We start from the raw sequence: 15,981 nt of genomic DNA on the forward strand, positions 1-15,981 counted from the left end.
TTATAGAATCATCATAGAATCATAGAATTTACAGTGCAGAAGGAGGCCATTCGGCCCATCGAGTCTGCACTGGCTCTTTGAAAGAGCACCCTACCCAAGCCCACACCTCCACCCTATCCCCATAACCCAGTAACCCCACCCAGGGCAATTTAGCATGGCCAATCCACCTAACCTGCACATCTTTGGACTGTGGGAGGAAACCGGAGCACCCGGAGGAAATCCACGCACACACTGGGAGAACGTGCAGACTCCGCACAGACAGTGACCCAAGCAGCGAATCGATCCTGGGACCCTGGAGCTGTGAAGCAATTGTGCTAACCACCATGCTACCGTGCTGCCCTTAATAGTTGTGCAATTAGGAATTTTTCGTAAAAATATATTTTGTTTCTGTTCTCCAGATTTTACCAAGGAGATAGTAGCTGCATTTGGTGTTTTTACCTGTGTGTTATTCATTTGCATATGCACTTACAAGTTTTTCAAGATTGATATTGTCCTGTGGTATCGTGATACGTTTCCTGTGAAATGTTCTGAAAATGGTAGGTGCAAATTCAGAATCAGTTTAACCTAATTGCAAACAAGTGAGACATATTCAAAAGAATTTCAGTGCTGCATTCTGGTAACGTATGCTAGTGCTTTGTTCACTTTCAGATGGCAAGAGCTACGATGCATATATCATCTATCCTCAAAGTTCTTGTTCTTCATACTGCACTAATATCCTTGCCTTCATTATGGATGCACTGCCTCAAGTTTTGGAATGCCAGTGTGGATATAAATTGTTTATACCTGGAAGAGACGATCTACCTGGAGAAGGTAAGACTAAAATAATAAGAATCTTTATTAGTGTCATAAGTAAGCTTACATTAACACTGCAATGAAGTTACTGTGAAAGTCCCCTAGTCGCCACACGCGGGTGCCTGTTCGGCACAAGAAGGAGAATTCAGAATGTCCAATTCACCTAACAAGCATATCTTTTGGAACCTGTGGGAGGAAACCAGAGCGCCCGGAGGAATCCCATGCAAACCGGGTGAGGCAGACATGGGGGGGAATGTACAAACTCTGCACAGACAGTGACCCAAGCTGGGAATCGAACCAGGGTCCCTGGTGCTGCGCAGCAGCAGTGCTAACCATTGTGCTACCATGCTGCCCATATGATTCATTGGACTCGGTGGTCAGTGATCCTCATATATATACAGGGTTGCTTCAACTAATTGGATTTACTCCCAAATAATTTCAAGAAACGCTGAAGGCACTAGATACTGCAAAGGCTACAGGTCCTGACACTATTCCAGCAGTAGCACCAAAACCCTGCGCTCCAAAACTAGCCACGCTCCTAGCCAAGCTGTTCCAGTTCAGCTGAAACACTTGATACTTTCCCCATAATGTGGAAAAATGCCTAGGTATGTCCTGTCCTCAGAATCCAGGACAAATCCATTACTGGATAATTACCGCTGCAGTAGTTTATTCTTGATCATCAACATCAGCAAAGTATGATGTCACCAACGGTACTATGAAATAGCATTTACTCAGCAATAACCTGCTCACTAACGCTCAGATTGGGTTCTGTCAAGGCCACCCATCACCTCATTACAGCCTTGGTCAAAACATTGGCAAAAGAGCTGAACTTGAGAGGTGTGAGGTGAGAGTGATTGTCCTTGACATCAAGCAGCATTTGATCGAGTGGCATCAAGGAGCCCTGGTAAAACTGAAGTCAATGGGAATCATAGCAAATCTCCACGAGTTGGAATCAGACCTCATACAAAGGGAGATAGGTGTGGTGTTGGAGGTCAATAATCCCAGCAGGTGTTCCTCAGGGTAGTGTCCTAGACCCAATCATCTTCAATTGCTGTAGTCAATTACCTTCCTTTCCATCATAAGGTCAGAAGTTGGAATGTTTGCGTCTGATACTCAAGCAGTCTATGCACATAAGCAGCATGATCTGGGCAACATTTAGATTTGGGCTGATAAAGGGCAGCACGGTGGCACAGTGGTTAGCACTGTTGCCTCACGGTGCCGAGGTCCCAGGTTCGATCCCGGCTCTGGGTCACTGTCCGTGTGGAGGTTGCACATTCTCCCAGTGTTTCCGTGGGTTTGGCCCCCACAGCCCAAAAGATGCGCAGGATAGGTGGATTGGCACAGTAAATTGCCCCTTAATTGGAAAAAATGAATTGGGTACTCAAATTAAACAAAAAAAAGGTTTGGGCTGATAAGTGGAAAGTAACAGATGTTAGGAAAAAGTTAAGTTCCCCAGCATACCCAGCATTTAAGTTAGAATTGACATTTTAACTTTATAAAAATTGCTTAATAGATTTCACTTAATGTTTCAATAGACTGCATCATATAAATAACGGGGATACAGGTAGCACTGGGTGAGTTGATGGAGAAGTGATCACTGCACAGAATAAACCTGGCTTTGATTAAATCAAGATTTGCTTTCTAGTCTTATTGGCAGAGTTAGCTTTGGAGCTTTACTATGGTAGCAGAGGCTACTTCTCGTAAGTGAAAAACAATTGCAATCAAGATTTCTTTGGGGGAATGGCTGCAATTTTGATTTCTAACCAACTTGGAAAACAAATGGCTGAATCTAAGGGTAGAGTATCGATTTATGACTAACAGTCGTTGTTTGAAGAGTGTCAACCTTATGACCAGTGAAAAAATGAAGTGACCATGTGGATAAGGGTTACATTGGCGTCCAATGCCACAACCTCCTAAGCCTCACCTGGTCCTTCATCCTCAAGCGAGTCTCCTGCAGCATCGCCACATCAGCCTTCAAACCTTTCAGGTGCGCCAGCACCCTTGATCTCTTGACTAGGCCTTCCAACCCCCTCAGGTTCCACATAACTAACCTAACCGGGGGTCTCTCACACCCCCCCTCCCTTCTTATCCACCATCATCATAACACCGGGCCCTGTCCCATGTGTCTGACCCTATCCATTGTTAACATCGAACCCCCTCCCAGAATACCCCCTGCACTTTCTCTCGAAAAACCCTTACCTAGTATCGATTTCCCCCCCCCTGCCCCATCTTGCACACCTCTTGGGCCCATCAAGACCGGGTTCCAATGTCCGCAGCCCCTCCTCACCTCACCTCCGTTCACGAGCCTACTTAAGTTAGCTAGTGCGGGGGCCCCCACCCAAAGCTTTCCCTCGCCTCCCCTTCCACCCAATCCCATGAAAACCATCAAACCCAAACATCTCAATAAAGTAAAATAAAACCGTTGCAACAAAGAATAACAATCAAAAAACTTAACCTCCATAACTGTGTGAAGTAAACAAATAACAATATAGGTTTAAAAAAAACAACTTTTAAACATTCTCCCAACTCCCCATTCACAGTCCACCACCTCCCTTTGGTTCCAGTCTTCACTTCTGTCCCAAGCCTTCTTCCTTCACGAACGCCTCAGCTGCCTCCACCGTCTCAACGTAGAAATCTCTGGCGTTGCAGGTCACCTTCAGCTTCGCTGGATACACCACACCAAATCGCACCCTGCTGTTGTATAATGCCATCTTAACTCGATCGAATGCCACTCGCCTCTTTGCCAGCTCCACTGTCAAGTCCTGGTATATGCGAACAGCAGCTCACTGCATCACCTGCTGCTGCTTTGCCCAGTTCAAAACCCTCTCCTTCATGTGTTACTTGTGGAAACAGATGATCACTGCCCGTGGCGGCTCATTCAACTTTGGCTTCGGCCTCAGCGACTGATGGGCTTGGTCCAGTTCATACCGAGAGGGTTCCTCAACCTCCCCCATCATTTCTGCCAACATCATAGCGAAGTACTCCGTTGGCCTCGGGCCCTCCACCCCCTTCGGCAAGCCCACAATCCTCACGTGTTGCTGCCTCGAGCGGTTCTCCAGATCCTCCAGCTTTGCTCGAAGCCCCTTATTGGCCTCGAACACCTTCCGCAGCTCATCCACCATCAAGGTGAACTGATCGCTGTGCTGTGACATGGCCTCCTCCACTCCCTTCATCTTCTCGCCCTGCTCCCTCACCTCGGCCGATGTCTTCGCCACATCTACTCTCACCAGGGCAAATGCCTCCAACACCAACGTCTTCAAAGCCACTGCCATCTCCTTCCTCAAACACCTCCATGTGCTTCGCAAACTGCTTCTCCAGCTCCAAAGACATCACCTCAGTCATCCTCTCTGCTGTGAGCAGTGCAGCTCCACCCGGCAGCCCAGCCTCCACCATCTTGATAGCTCACTGACTGGCCCTCTCACTCGACGGTGAACACTCACTCCCTCCCTCTTGTCAGCTGTTTTCCTCAATCCTTTACCTTCCTTGCATCTTCCTTCATTCAATCATTCGCAAATTGCCCCCAGGACCGGACTTTAAAATTCCTAAAAACAGGCCTCAAGCAGGAGCTGCCCAACCTGCCACTTCCCCTCTACATGCCGCCACTGGAACTCCCTCCCCTTTATTTATACGGTGAAGTCTATTAAACAATGAAAACAATTAAAACACCAATTCTAACTCAAATGCTGGGGAACTTAACTCTTTCCAAACTGATAACCCCTTTTTATTTGCTCAAACAAATTCTTCAGTTTTGGGATCATTTATTTTAGTACTTAGTTGTAAAACATCAAAACTGCCGTCCAGTCTTGATTGTCTATTTAACCAATTCAGCTGGATATAAATTAAACTTCAGAGTTCCTCTTTTTCCATTTTAGAAGCCGTCGTATCCTTTTGTGAGGCCCGACCACAAGTAATTGTCAGGGTTAATATTTTCCAAGTAAGACAACTCTGGAGGAGTCATTCAACCTGTATACACATTTAATTAACTTCGAGAGTTCCCCTCCCCACTCCGGAATTTCTCTTTGAAGGTGATGTCCCTGTATGAATGCAGCTTTAGTATCTATTAAAATTAAATAACCTTTTATTGTCACAAGTAGGCTTACATTAACACTGCAATCAAGTTACTGTGAAAAGCCCCTCGTCTCCACATTCCGGTATTGACTTGTATTCCCAAACATTTGTGGCTAACAGGCCCAACATGATCTTCAAAGTAACTTTTCTTGCCGTGGGTGAGTCTACCCTTACATCTTGGTCAGCAAAGCTTTTTCAAAACCTTGTGTTACCAACCTGGCTTTGACCTTCTAATTTCCATCAGGTAGTCCTTTTTCCATGCATATCCATCTATGAGATAAAACTCGTCCCCTACCTGGGATCTTAAGTACATACCCCAAATTCTTTCCAATTTCACAGTTCTTGCTGTTTTGCATCTTTTATTCATTTATCATCTAATTAGTTGGAAGCCACAAAGACCTCAAAATCTTATGGGCTTCTGCTCCTTGCAGCATTCCTGGTCTGTACCATTTCTTGAGCTTGCTAAGCTGTGCCCTTTTTCCTGCCTTGTGTGTCATTCTGAACTGCTACTGCTTTACCTCCCTCTTGTGAGATGTTCTGTCAACGGTCCTTGATCGCTTTATATGGGCATGCCCACTGCCAGATCTACTGTCTGAACTGACACTCGGTTTCATAGAACATAGAACAATACAGCGCAGTACAGGCCCTTCGGCCCACGATGTTGCACCGAAACAAAAGCCATCTAACCTACACTATGCCATTATCATCCATATGTTTATCTAATAAACTTTTAAATGCCCTCAATGTTGGCGAGTTCACTACTGTTGCAGGTAGGGCATTCCACGGCCTCACTACTCTTTGCGTAAAGAACCTACCTCTGACCTCTGTCCTATATCTATTACCCCTCAGTTTAAGGCTACGTCCCCTCGTGCCAGCCATTTCCATCCGCGGGAGAAGGCTCTCACTGTCCACCCTATCCAACCCCCTGATCATTTTGTATGCCTCTATTAAGTCTCCTCTTAACCTTCTTCTCTCCAACGAAAACAACCTCAAGTCCATCAGCCTTTCCTCATAAGATTTTCCTTCCATACCAGGCAACATCCTGGTAAATCTCCTCTGCACCCGCTCCAAAGCCTCCACGTCCTTCCTATAATGCGGTGACCATTCTGCGCTCTTAATTTTTGTATTTCATGTTCCCAATCCATGGGTCTAACCTCCTCCCCTTAATCTGTACATTCAACACAGTTTTTATATTTTCCGGTGGCCTTACCTATTCTACCAACAATAGTTGCATCCTTCCACTGATTGGCGCCTTCTGGAAAGTATGTTACTTTCGTGCCAACCTTTGGCAGTTGTTCTTTAGTACAAATAGCCTAATTTAGTTCATCTAAATAAGATGTCCCTCTTCGGTTAACCGGTCAATTTCCGTGATTGGGTCCTCATAATTCTGTAACATTTATGTGTATTTGACATACTTGGTTCCTCAGCACTTTCAATGGCCCCTTTTGTATCTGCAAACTTGTAATCTGCCATTATTCTTGATGAATATACACAAACAGTCTGGTTTCCATGCTGCAAAATGATTGTTTTACCATCAGTGCTATAACTTTCTTGGATGTTTCCACTCGTTAACACCATCTCCCTTATCGTATGCCACGTCTCCCTGTCTGAAATTAGTTTCTGACGGTCGCACATTGTGCCTCGAAGCTCTCTGAGTTCTTTCTGAAATTTCTGCTTTAAGGAATGCTCTTCTACCAGTGTGGAATGCATTCAAATGCTCAGAAAAGGTACAGCTAATTCTTGTCCCACCCCCCTCCCTAAGCTGGAGGATGATCATTCATGACTTAGGTATTTGGGGATTTCTACCAAAAACCAACTAATAAGGGTTGTAGCCCCCAACCATCAGCAGCAAATGATTTGCATGTACAGCCTATGCTAAAGCCAAAGTTTTTTTTTAATAAACATTTTATTGAGGTATTTATGGTTTTACAACAACAAAATAAACAAAGTACATGAAAATATAAACATAGTGCAAAAGCCGTCCTCCTCCCTTACAGGTCCCACCTTTACTAACCCCCTATTCTAAACTAAGCTAACCCCAGCACCCCCCCCCCATCCTCCTCCCTCCCCCTCTACTGGCGGTTAATTTTCCCCTAAGAAGTCGACGAACGGTTGCCACCTCCGGGCGAACCCTAACATTGACCCTCTCAAGGCGAATTTGATTTTCTACAGAACGAGAAAGCTAGCCATGTCAGTTAGCCAGGTCTCCGTCTTAGGGGGCTTTGGGTCCCTCCAAGCTAATAGTATCTGTCTCCGGGCTACCAGGGAAGCAAAGGCTAGAATGTCTGCCTCTTTCTCCTCCTGGATTCCCGGGTCTTCCGACACTCTGAAAATCGCCACCTCTGGACTCGGTGCCACTCTTGTTTTTCACACCTTGGACATGACATCCGCAAACCCCTGCAAGAATCCCCTGAGCTTCGGGCATGCCCAGAACATATGGACATGGTTCGCTTGTCCTCCTGCATACCTTGCGCACCTATCTTCTACCCCAAAGAACCTGCTCATCCGGGCCACTGTCATGTGGGCTCGGTGAACGACCTTAAATTGTATCAGGCTGAGCCTGGCACATGTTGTGGGGGCGTAGACTCTACTCAACGCGTCCGCCCAGAGACCATCCTCTATCTCTCCTCCTAACTTCTCTTCGCATTTGTGTTTCAGCTCCTCGGTCTGCATCTCCTCTGACCCCATAAGCCCCTTATAAATGTCCAAAACCCTCCCTTCTCCCACCCACATTCTGGAAACTACCCTATCCTGAATCCCTTTGTCGACAGGAGGGGGAAGGTTGAGACCTGCCTGCGTAGGAAGTCCCGCACCTGCAGATACCTAAACTCATTTCCCCTCATCAATCCAAATTTCTCCTCCAGCTCCCTCAGGCTAGAAAAGCTCCCCTCCATAAACATATCTCCCATCCTCTCAATCCCTGCTCTCTGCCATCTCCGGAACCCTCCATCCAGCCTTCCCGGGCAAACCGGTGATATTACAGATTGGAGACCAGACCGATGCTCCCTCCGCTCCCACATGCCTCCTCCATTGCCCCCAGACCTTCAGGGCCGCCACCTCCACGGGGCTGGTGGAGTACCGTGCCGGTGGGAACGGCAGAGGCGCCATTACCAACGCCCCCAAACTGGTGCCCTTGCATGATGCCGTCTCCACATCCCTATACCGACCCTCCCCCACTTCCTGATCATGGCTATATTCGCCGCCCAATAATAATTACTAAAGTTCAGCAGCGCCAGCCCGCCCTCCCCACGGCTCTGCTCAAGCATCCCCTTTTTTACTTGCTGGGTCTTAACCGCCCATACAAAGCCAGTGATCACCTTATTGACCCGTTTAAAGAAGGACCGTGAAATAAAGATGGGGAGACACTGAAACACAAACCGGAATCTCGGGAGGACCGTCATTTTCACTGTCTGCACCCTCCCAGCTAGTGACAATGGAATTGCGTCCCTCCTTCGAAAATCGTCCTTCATTTGGTCTACTAATCGGGCCAAATTTAACTTGTGTAGCCGTTCCCATTCCCGTGCCACCTGGATGCCAAGGTATCGAAAGCTTCCCCCACCACCCTAAACGGCAGCTCCCCCAATCGCGCCTCCTGCCCCCTTGCCTGGACTGCAAACATCTCCCTTTTCCCCATATTTAGTTTAGACCCTGAAAACCAGCCAAATTCCCCCAGAATCCTCATAATTTCTTCCATCTCCGCTAAAGCCAAAGTTAATTTACAATTTGGCCTATCTGCCAAAATTTTACAAAGCATTTCATCTATCACAGCATGATTTCTCTTGCACACCGAGATACTAAATGGGTTTTCTGCAGCTATATTCATTACTATAATGTTGAATTTCTCACACATATCCCGAAATTCATCGTTTGCAATCCATTTATCCATTATCTGTTTCACAATTATTTTCTTTACTGCGTATAATCGGCGACTGATTAAACTAGCTACCAAGTCTACAAAGTGCAAAATGAAAATGTTCTTTTCTTTATCCCACATCTTAAGATCCTTGGCCAGAACTTTTAATAAACCTCTTTCACTAAGGGTTTAGTCGCTATGTGTCGGGATGGCGTTCTTCTATACTTCTTATATATATCACATCTATCACTAATCTGTTCTCTAGGTTTGGTGTATTCCTCATCTCTTATAACCCCAATTTTGAATCTTGGATGGGGAAATTGCTGATGCAACTTTAACACAATCAACTTTTTGACTTGTGGACCCCTGCTCTCTGATGCTTAACAGTATTTTCTTAAATGCTTTACAAGAAAATTTAGGATTCATTAACGGAATACAGAAGTGTCCTGGCTGTAAATTGTACGTCCACAGTTTTCCCAAATACGACAGCCTTGTCGTTTATGTGCCTCCTTCGACATAAGTCCTAATGCGCATATGTCCACAGGGCGGCACAGTGGTTAGCATTGCTGCCTCAGCGTCAGGGACCCGGGTTCAATTCTGGCCTTGGATGACTGTGTAGTAGGGTTTCTGCGTTCCTAGTCTTCCCTTTCTGCAAGGGTTTCCTCTGCTGCTCCGGTTTTCTCCCACATTCCAAAGATCTGCAGGTTAGGTGGATTGGCCATGCTAAATTCCTCCTTAGTGTCCAAAGGTTAGGTGAGGTTACGGCGATTGGGCGGGTGCATGGGCGTAGGTGGGGTGCTCTTTTGGAGAGCTGGTGTCAACTCAGCGGGCCGAATGGCCTCCTGCACTGTAGGAATTCTATTATTCTATGTAGTGAGGAAAACTTGACATGGTGACCATGCCAGATGATCCATCGGTTTTATTGCAATACTGCATTGTAGCAGTACAAACTGAATGGTTTGCTAGTCTATTTCAAAGAATAGTTGAGTTACAAAAACATTGCTATTGGTCTGGAGTCAAATAAGTCAGACAGGGCGAAAATGGCAAATTTCCTTCCCAGAATATGTTGTTTTAACTTTTATAAGAGTTCAAAGCATCTTGGTGGCCATCTTCTAGAATAATAAGTTTTGTCTGTCTGCTTTTTTTCATTGGTTTGATCAGGTGGGTGGAAGTTAATGACATTGCCTCAGTTGTTGGCCTGCAGCTCTCACTTCTTCCGAGCCCTTCACCACTCCCCGGTCTCACTCACTAGCTGCTGCGTCCCATTGTCCCCCCCCACTCTTAATGATGTGGTGAAGGGGGGAAATTGTGGTGCAGAAAGATTGTGTGTGTGGGGGGGGGGGGGGGTGATGGCTTGGAGGATGGAATGGGAGTGATGGCTTGGAGGATGGAATGGGAGTGGAGGAAATAGGAGTCTGCATGGGAAGGAGAGAGGGTGGAAACTGGGTGGTCTAGGAATTATGGCATGGCATGGTAGGGGAGAGGTCATTCTGGGAGGTGCGCAATAGGGATAGGATGGCATACTTTCATTGCAGTATTAATGTAAGCCTACTTGTGACACTAATAAAGATTTTACATAGGTAGAAGCGGTCTGATGGGGGTATGATATGAATGGGGCCGGCTGGGGGGATAATGTTAAAGGGATAAAAGGAATAGAATAGGGATGGCATGATATGGGCAGCACGGTAGCATTGTGGATAGCACAATTGCTTCACAGCTCCAGGGTCCCAGGTTCGATTCCGGCTTGGGTCACAGTCTGTGCAGAGTCTGCACATCCTCCCAGTGTGTGCGTGGGTTTCCTCCCACAGTCCAAAGATGTGCAGGTTAGGTGGATTGGCCATGATAAAATTGCCCTTAGTGTCCAAAATTGCCCTTCGTGTTGGGTGGGGTTACTGGGTTATGGGGATAGGGTGGAGGTGTTGACCTTGGGTGGGGTGCTCTTTCCAAGAGCCGGTGCAGACTCGATGGGCCAAATGGCCTCCTTCTGCACTGTAAATTCTATGATGGGGATTTGAAGAAGTACTTTTCCAATAAATATATTGATTTCATCAATTGTTTTGTGAGTCTAAGCTAATTACTAATGTTAACTTTTTATTGCTGATTTTTATTTAATTAGCAATTCAGATTCAATAATTATAATGTTGGGATTTGAACTTGCATCTCAAAATGATTGATTCAAGTCTCTGGAATGCAAATCCAATAGTATAACCATTTTGATGCCATACCCAACAATTTCAGTCCAACTGTGGTATAAATTGTGATTTTGTCATTTTTTTTCATGCTAGCATAGAAATTAGCATGTCAGAACTCAATGTTTTTTTTGGCCAAAGAAAGTTGATCCTGTGCATTGTATCTGCTGTGCAACGTCGCCTCCATTGAATTGGATATTCTGCATTTTACGAGCAATCTGATGATACTTAGTGCTCTAACAGCATTGCATGATATGATAATGAAATCACACAATATTAAGCTGGGGCAGAATGCATATTTCTACTCTGAGAAGGTTTTTTTCTTGATCAACCATCCCTTATTCCATTTTGTGCGAGCATGATCCTTGAATGACTTGTTGAGGCATTCATCCAAAGATTGAATTAGATATGTTACAACCCCCAGCACCTTTCCAATATGCCAGTATCCTTCTCCGAAAGCCCCAATGGGTTTAAAAGGTTCTGAGATGGTCGATGGTCCAGTGTGAGATCTGCAGACTCTGCCGCAAGAGGGGCAGATGGTGATTGAAGGATTGGGTAGCTGGGTTGTCTAGAGATTTGAGCGTTCTCTCTGATGTCTTAACTTTTCCGCTATACATTCCCAAAAAATCTCTTGATGTGTTTGGAGCCCTCCCAGATTAATCTTTTTTCTGGGTCTCCCATGTGTGATCAGGTTTGACCTCTTCAGGAATGTTCTTGAAGAACCCCTGAAGTGTTCCTTCTGCTGTCCTTGGGAGTCTCCAAGTAGCACAGTTGGTTTGGGAGTCTGGTGCAAGGCATAAAAATTACATCTCTCACCCAGTGGAACTGATTTTGAGTGATTAATGCATTGGTGCTGGGCAAGTTGGCCTGGGAGAGGGCACTGCTATTTGATCACCTTTCTTGCCACTGGATTTGGAGGGTTTTTCGAAGGCATCTCAATGGTAACTCTCTGGTATTTTGAGGTGTCTTCTATAGGTTTGTGAAGTTCCTGAAACATAGAGGAACACGGGGATCACTACTGCCCAGTAAAATATGACCTTTGTCTAGGGTTTGAGATCCTGGACCTCAAATATTGGGGGTTTAGTGAAAGGACAATTTTTCCATATGTTTTGGAGAAAGAGTCGGCAGTGACCTGGAGCTCAGTTTCTAAGTTAGCGCGCACACGTGTTGTCTGCACACTGAAGCTCAATGACTTGAGTTTGGAGGGGTTTTGGTTTTTGAATTAGAAGCAGCATAGTTTGAACATTTTTCCATCTGCTCTAGATTATCTTTGTGCTTGTGGATAGACTTCTGGTGGTGTGGTGCAGTATTGCAGTGAGAAAAATATAGAAGAGAATTGGTGCAAGACACAAACTTGTTTGCCCTCTGTCTTCACTGAGATAGGGTTTGTGGTTTCATAGATTATCATAGAATTTACAGTGCAGAAGGAGGCCATTCAGCCCATCGAGTCTGCACCGGCTCTTGGAAAGAGCACCCTACCCAAGGTCAACACCGCCACCCTATCCCCATAACCCCACCCAACACTAAGGGCACTTTTGGACACTAAGGGCAATTTATCATGGCCAATCCACCTAACCTGCACATCTTTGGACTGTGGGAGGAAACCGGAGCACCCGGAGGAAACCCACGCACACACGGGGAGGATGTGCAGACTCCGCACAGACAGTGACCCAAGCCGGAATCGAACCTGGGACCCTGGAGCTGTGAAGCAATTGTGCTATCCACAAGGCTACCGTGCTGCCCGGTGGTTCCGTTGATTTGGTCCACTTAGGTGCATGCATGCACATTGCATTTCTGATGGTGGTGCAACTATTTTGATGATTTTTGAGGTCAGAATCAGAGATTCTTCTCGAGGCCAGGCTTGGGGTTGGCTCTGATGGTGCAGTTGGTCTTGTGATTCATCCTCGGGACAGATCCCTCCCCCCTTCATTCTCGCAGCATTCTTTCATTGACACCGAATTCCCTTGTTGCAGCTGTTATTTAACAAGTTAGCAACTGTTATGACATTTATACTGCATTTATTTTGCTGGAGGTCCCATTTCTGTTCATCACTTGCCATGCCATATTCGGTCTGCTCCATGTGAATGTGTCTTAAAATCCTGTGCAGCTTCCTTGCAACACCACCCATATCATTTGCTTGATCCCATGTGCCGTCTTAACAGTCATTAAAACTTGCAATTCTGGGGTGAAAAATTGAATAGTGGGCAAGGAAGTATCTGGGCCTTCAACGACTGCTCACCCCATCACTCCCTCCCCCAATCTGAGAATTGTTTTCCCCAAATTTATTTGGTTCCAAATGTATTGAAAGAGGCACAGGAACAGCTTCTTAAGGGTTATGAGGGGAATATCAGTGGAGTTTCTGTGTGTAGCTTGATAACTGCCTGGAATTTATCTGCACTGCTATGGATGCCCTTGCCCACATGTAAGTAATGTGCTATCCCAACCTATGCATTCTGACGAGAGTTAGTGTTGGAGGACAATGGTGGGCTCAAACCAGGTGTATTAGTGTCATCACAAGCTGCAGATTTTCAAGCACAGCAGTTTTACTAGAAGACTATTGCTCTGTTTATCTTGTGCTTTCTCCATTTCTTTTTAGATTACTTTGAACAGGTAAAAACAAATATCAAAGACAGCAGAAGACTGATCATTCTGATGACAAAATCTTTTGATAAACAGTTGTCCACTATGTTTGAACAGCAAGTTGGATTGCACGATGCACTGTTATTTGATCAAATGGAAGTTATTCTGATTGAGTTGGAATATCATGATGATTACAGTGACTTTCCAGAATCAATGAGGCATATTATCCAAAAGAAAGGAACCATTAAGTGGAAAAACAGTGAATGGGAAAAAGAAACTTCATCGTTAAACTCAAAATTCTGGAAACAAGTGAGATACAACATGCCACCAAGATCTTCACGGTCCCGTTGTAAGATTGAGTATTACTAGACATTATCTTTCAAGAGAATACAGATATTTAGATATTGTACAATGAGTAATTAGGGAAACGGCAAGAGGTGGATATTTCCATGTACTCGGAGAATTTCCTCAGCTCCTCTCCCACAGTAACTTTGGTGAAAGTTTGATGGAAATTCTGTTTACAGTATTACAAGCTTCAAGGAAATTAACCCCTTAACCTGGTATCAAAGTCAAAGTCTTTTTTGAATTGTCTGTGCAGTTTTAAATGTGGTCGATTTTTAATTGACATTTCGTTATGTCATTTTACAGCTGTACAAAGCAGATGGGAACATTGATAATGTTGACAATATATATAGTGCGTAAATAAAAGTATATACAGCGTGGTCAACAAATGCATTTCAAAAGCAAATTTACAACAATATAATATAATGTTGGATTTATTTAAAAAGCAAGAAAATTGTTTTTTGAAAGTTTGACTTGTGTTGTGCATCCTATTGTTGATAAGTTGAAGAATTTTGTGCAACTAAAATCCTAAAAATACCCAACTTAGCTATTAAAAGTTGATAATGAGGAAGCACGGAGGAAGGGACAATTTGCATGAAATAAAATGATGAATCGTAGATGACAGTAAGTTTTCCTAGACATTTCAATGTTCTTGTTGAAAGAGTCCCTTTTTAAAAAAAAAAATACATTAAACAACAGATCTCCGATAAAATAAATTTGCTTCATAAAAATCTTTTGAAAATGAATCAGGACCTAAAACATGACCCTGGATGATGGAATGAACTAGATGCGTTGTTAAGATCTTTTTATCATATAACCACACACCTCTGAACTTTCTTATTTTGTGGCCACTTTTTGTAAATTGTTCTATAGCATATAGAGAAAGTAGTGTTAGCAGATTTCTGTGCACAGTCCTTCTGCTGCACGTCCTCTGTAAATCTGCGGAGAATTAGGTCAGGGTCAATATATGATGGATCACTGACTTCTCTGTTAGATTCTGCAGAACCAGTGCCCTGCAGTCGTTTCCAAGCTCACGTCAGTGGTGGTGACCCTGTGACTAAAGTTCCCTCTTCGACAGCATGGTGGAACAGCTGCAGCTGGTGTTCCCAGTGAAAGGAGATGAACTGCCTGTTGTAAGGGTAGAATAGAGGTCCATCTGGGGTCCTGACTTGGGTCAGCACATGTTCACCTTTTTTTCTGAGGTTAATTTTAAGTCCCCATTTGAACTGAGTAGCATGTTCAAAGAGTGGCCCCAGAAGCCCCTCCTGAATGGACAACAACATCACATTTGCAGTTGAACTATCTGTCAGGCTTCCAAGATACACACAGCAGTGGGCACCAGCCACAATTATAAATCATGGTGGGGGTCAGTGGTTGAGGGACCTGGCAGGCCAAGCACAACATTTTAGTTCAGCACCTTTAGTATTCATTTCCTGGTACCAATTTCAAATTAGTAATGTGCAGTTTGATAGATCATAGATCATAGAATTTACAGGGCAGAAGGAGGCCATTCGGCCCATCGAGTCTGCACCGGCTCTTGGAAAGAGCACCCTCTTATATATAGGACTGTGCTTTTTATTTATACATTGTATTCTTGATTCCCATAGTATTGAATTGTATTCTGACATTCGGTCATTACTTTAATAAAAGTTAACTATTGTATATAGATTCGCACTTTTCAAATAATGGGGCTCTTTGCTTTCAAATAGGTATCCTTCATATGTGTATCTTCAACTCATCAGCTCAAAGTTGATTTGCTTTAAACATATACTTTATTTGGTGCACGTAGTCAACCACTCACTCACTTTGATATCACATTTGATATCACATGTTAATTACCTAACCATATCAAATATGTGTTATAATAAAAAGTTGTTGTAATGCAGATTTGTGTTTCCTTGTATTATCTCCACTGCTGTAGGTGATGGGGTGAATTCTAGCATTCCAAAAACAAGATTTAGGGTACATATTCATAGAATTTACAGTGCAGAAGGAGGCAATTCGGCCCATCGAATCTGCACCGGCTCTTGGAAAGAGCACCCGACTTATGCCCATGCCTCCACCCTATCCCTGTAACCCAGTAACCCCACATCACCTTTTTTGGACACTAAGGTGCACTAACAATGATTTTCTACCTATTAAAGGCAGACTTGACCC

The 15,981-nt window shown here is 44.5% G+C and overlaps 1 protein-coding gene across 6 annotated transcripts in view; it reads left to right on the forward strand.

Moving 5' to 3' along the window:
• LOC140391769 (interleukin-1 receptor type 1-like) overlaps positions 1-15,709 on the forward strand; it is a 103,767-nt gene extending 88,058 nt beyond the window's left edge. For all 6 annotated transcript variants that reach the window (XM_072476625.1, XM_072476626.1, XM_072476629.1 and 3 more), the window contains 3 exons: positions 399-536; positions 649-810; positions 13,499-15,709. In XM_072476625.1, the coding sequence (XP_072332726.1) occupies positions 399-536; positions 649-810; positions 13,499-13,851 (653 nt within the window). In that variant the 3' untranslated portion in view covers positions 13,852-15,709. The remainder of the gene's footprint in view (positions 1-398; positions 537-648; positions 811-13,498) is intronic.
• The last annotated feature ends 272 nt before the right edge of the window (positions 15,710-15,981 follow it).

This window comes from Scyliorhinus torazame, chromosome 15 (assembly GCF_047496885.1).
Source record: "Scyliorhinus torazame isolate Kashiwa2021f chromosome 15, sScyTor2.1, whole genome shotgun sequence".
NCBI classification, from domain to species: Eukaryota; Metazoa; Chordata; class Chondrichthyes; order Carcharhiniformes; family Scyliorhinidae; genus Scyliorhinus; species Scyliorhinus torazame.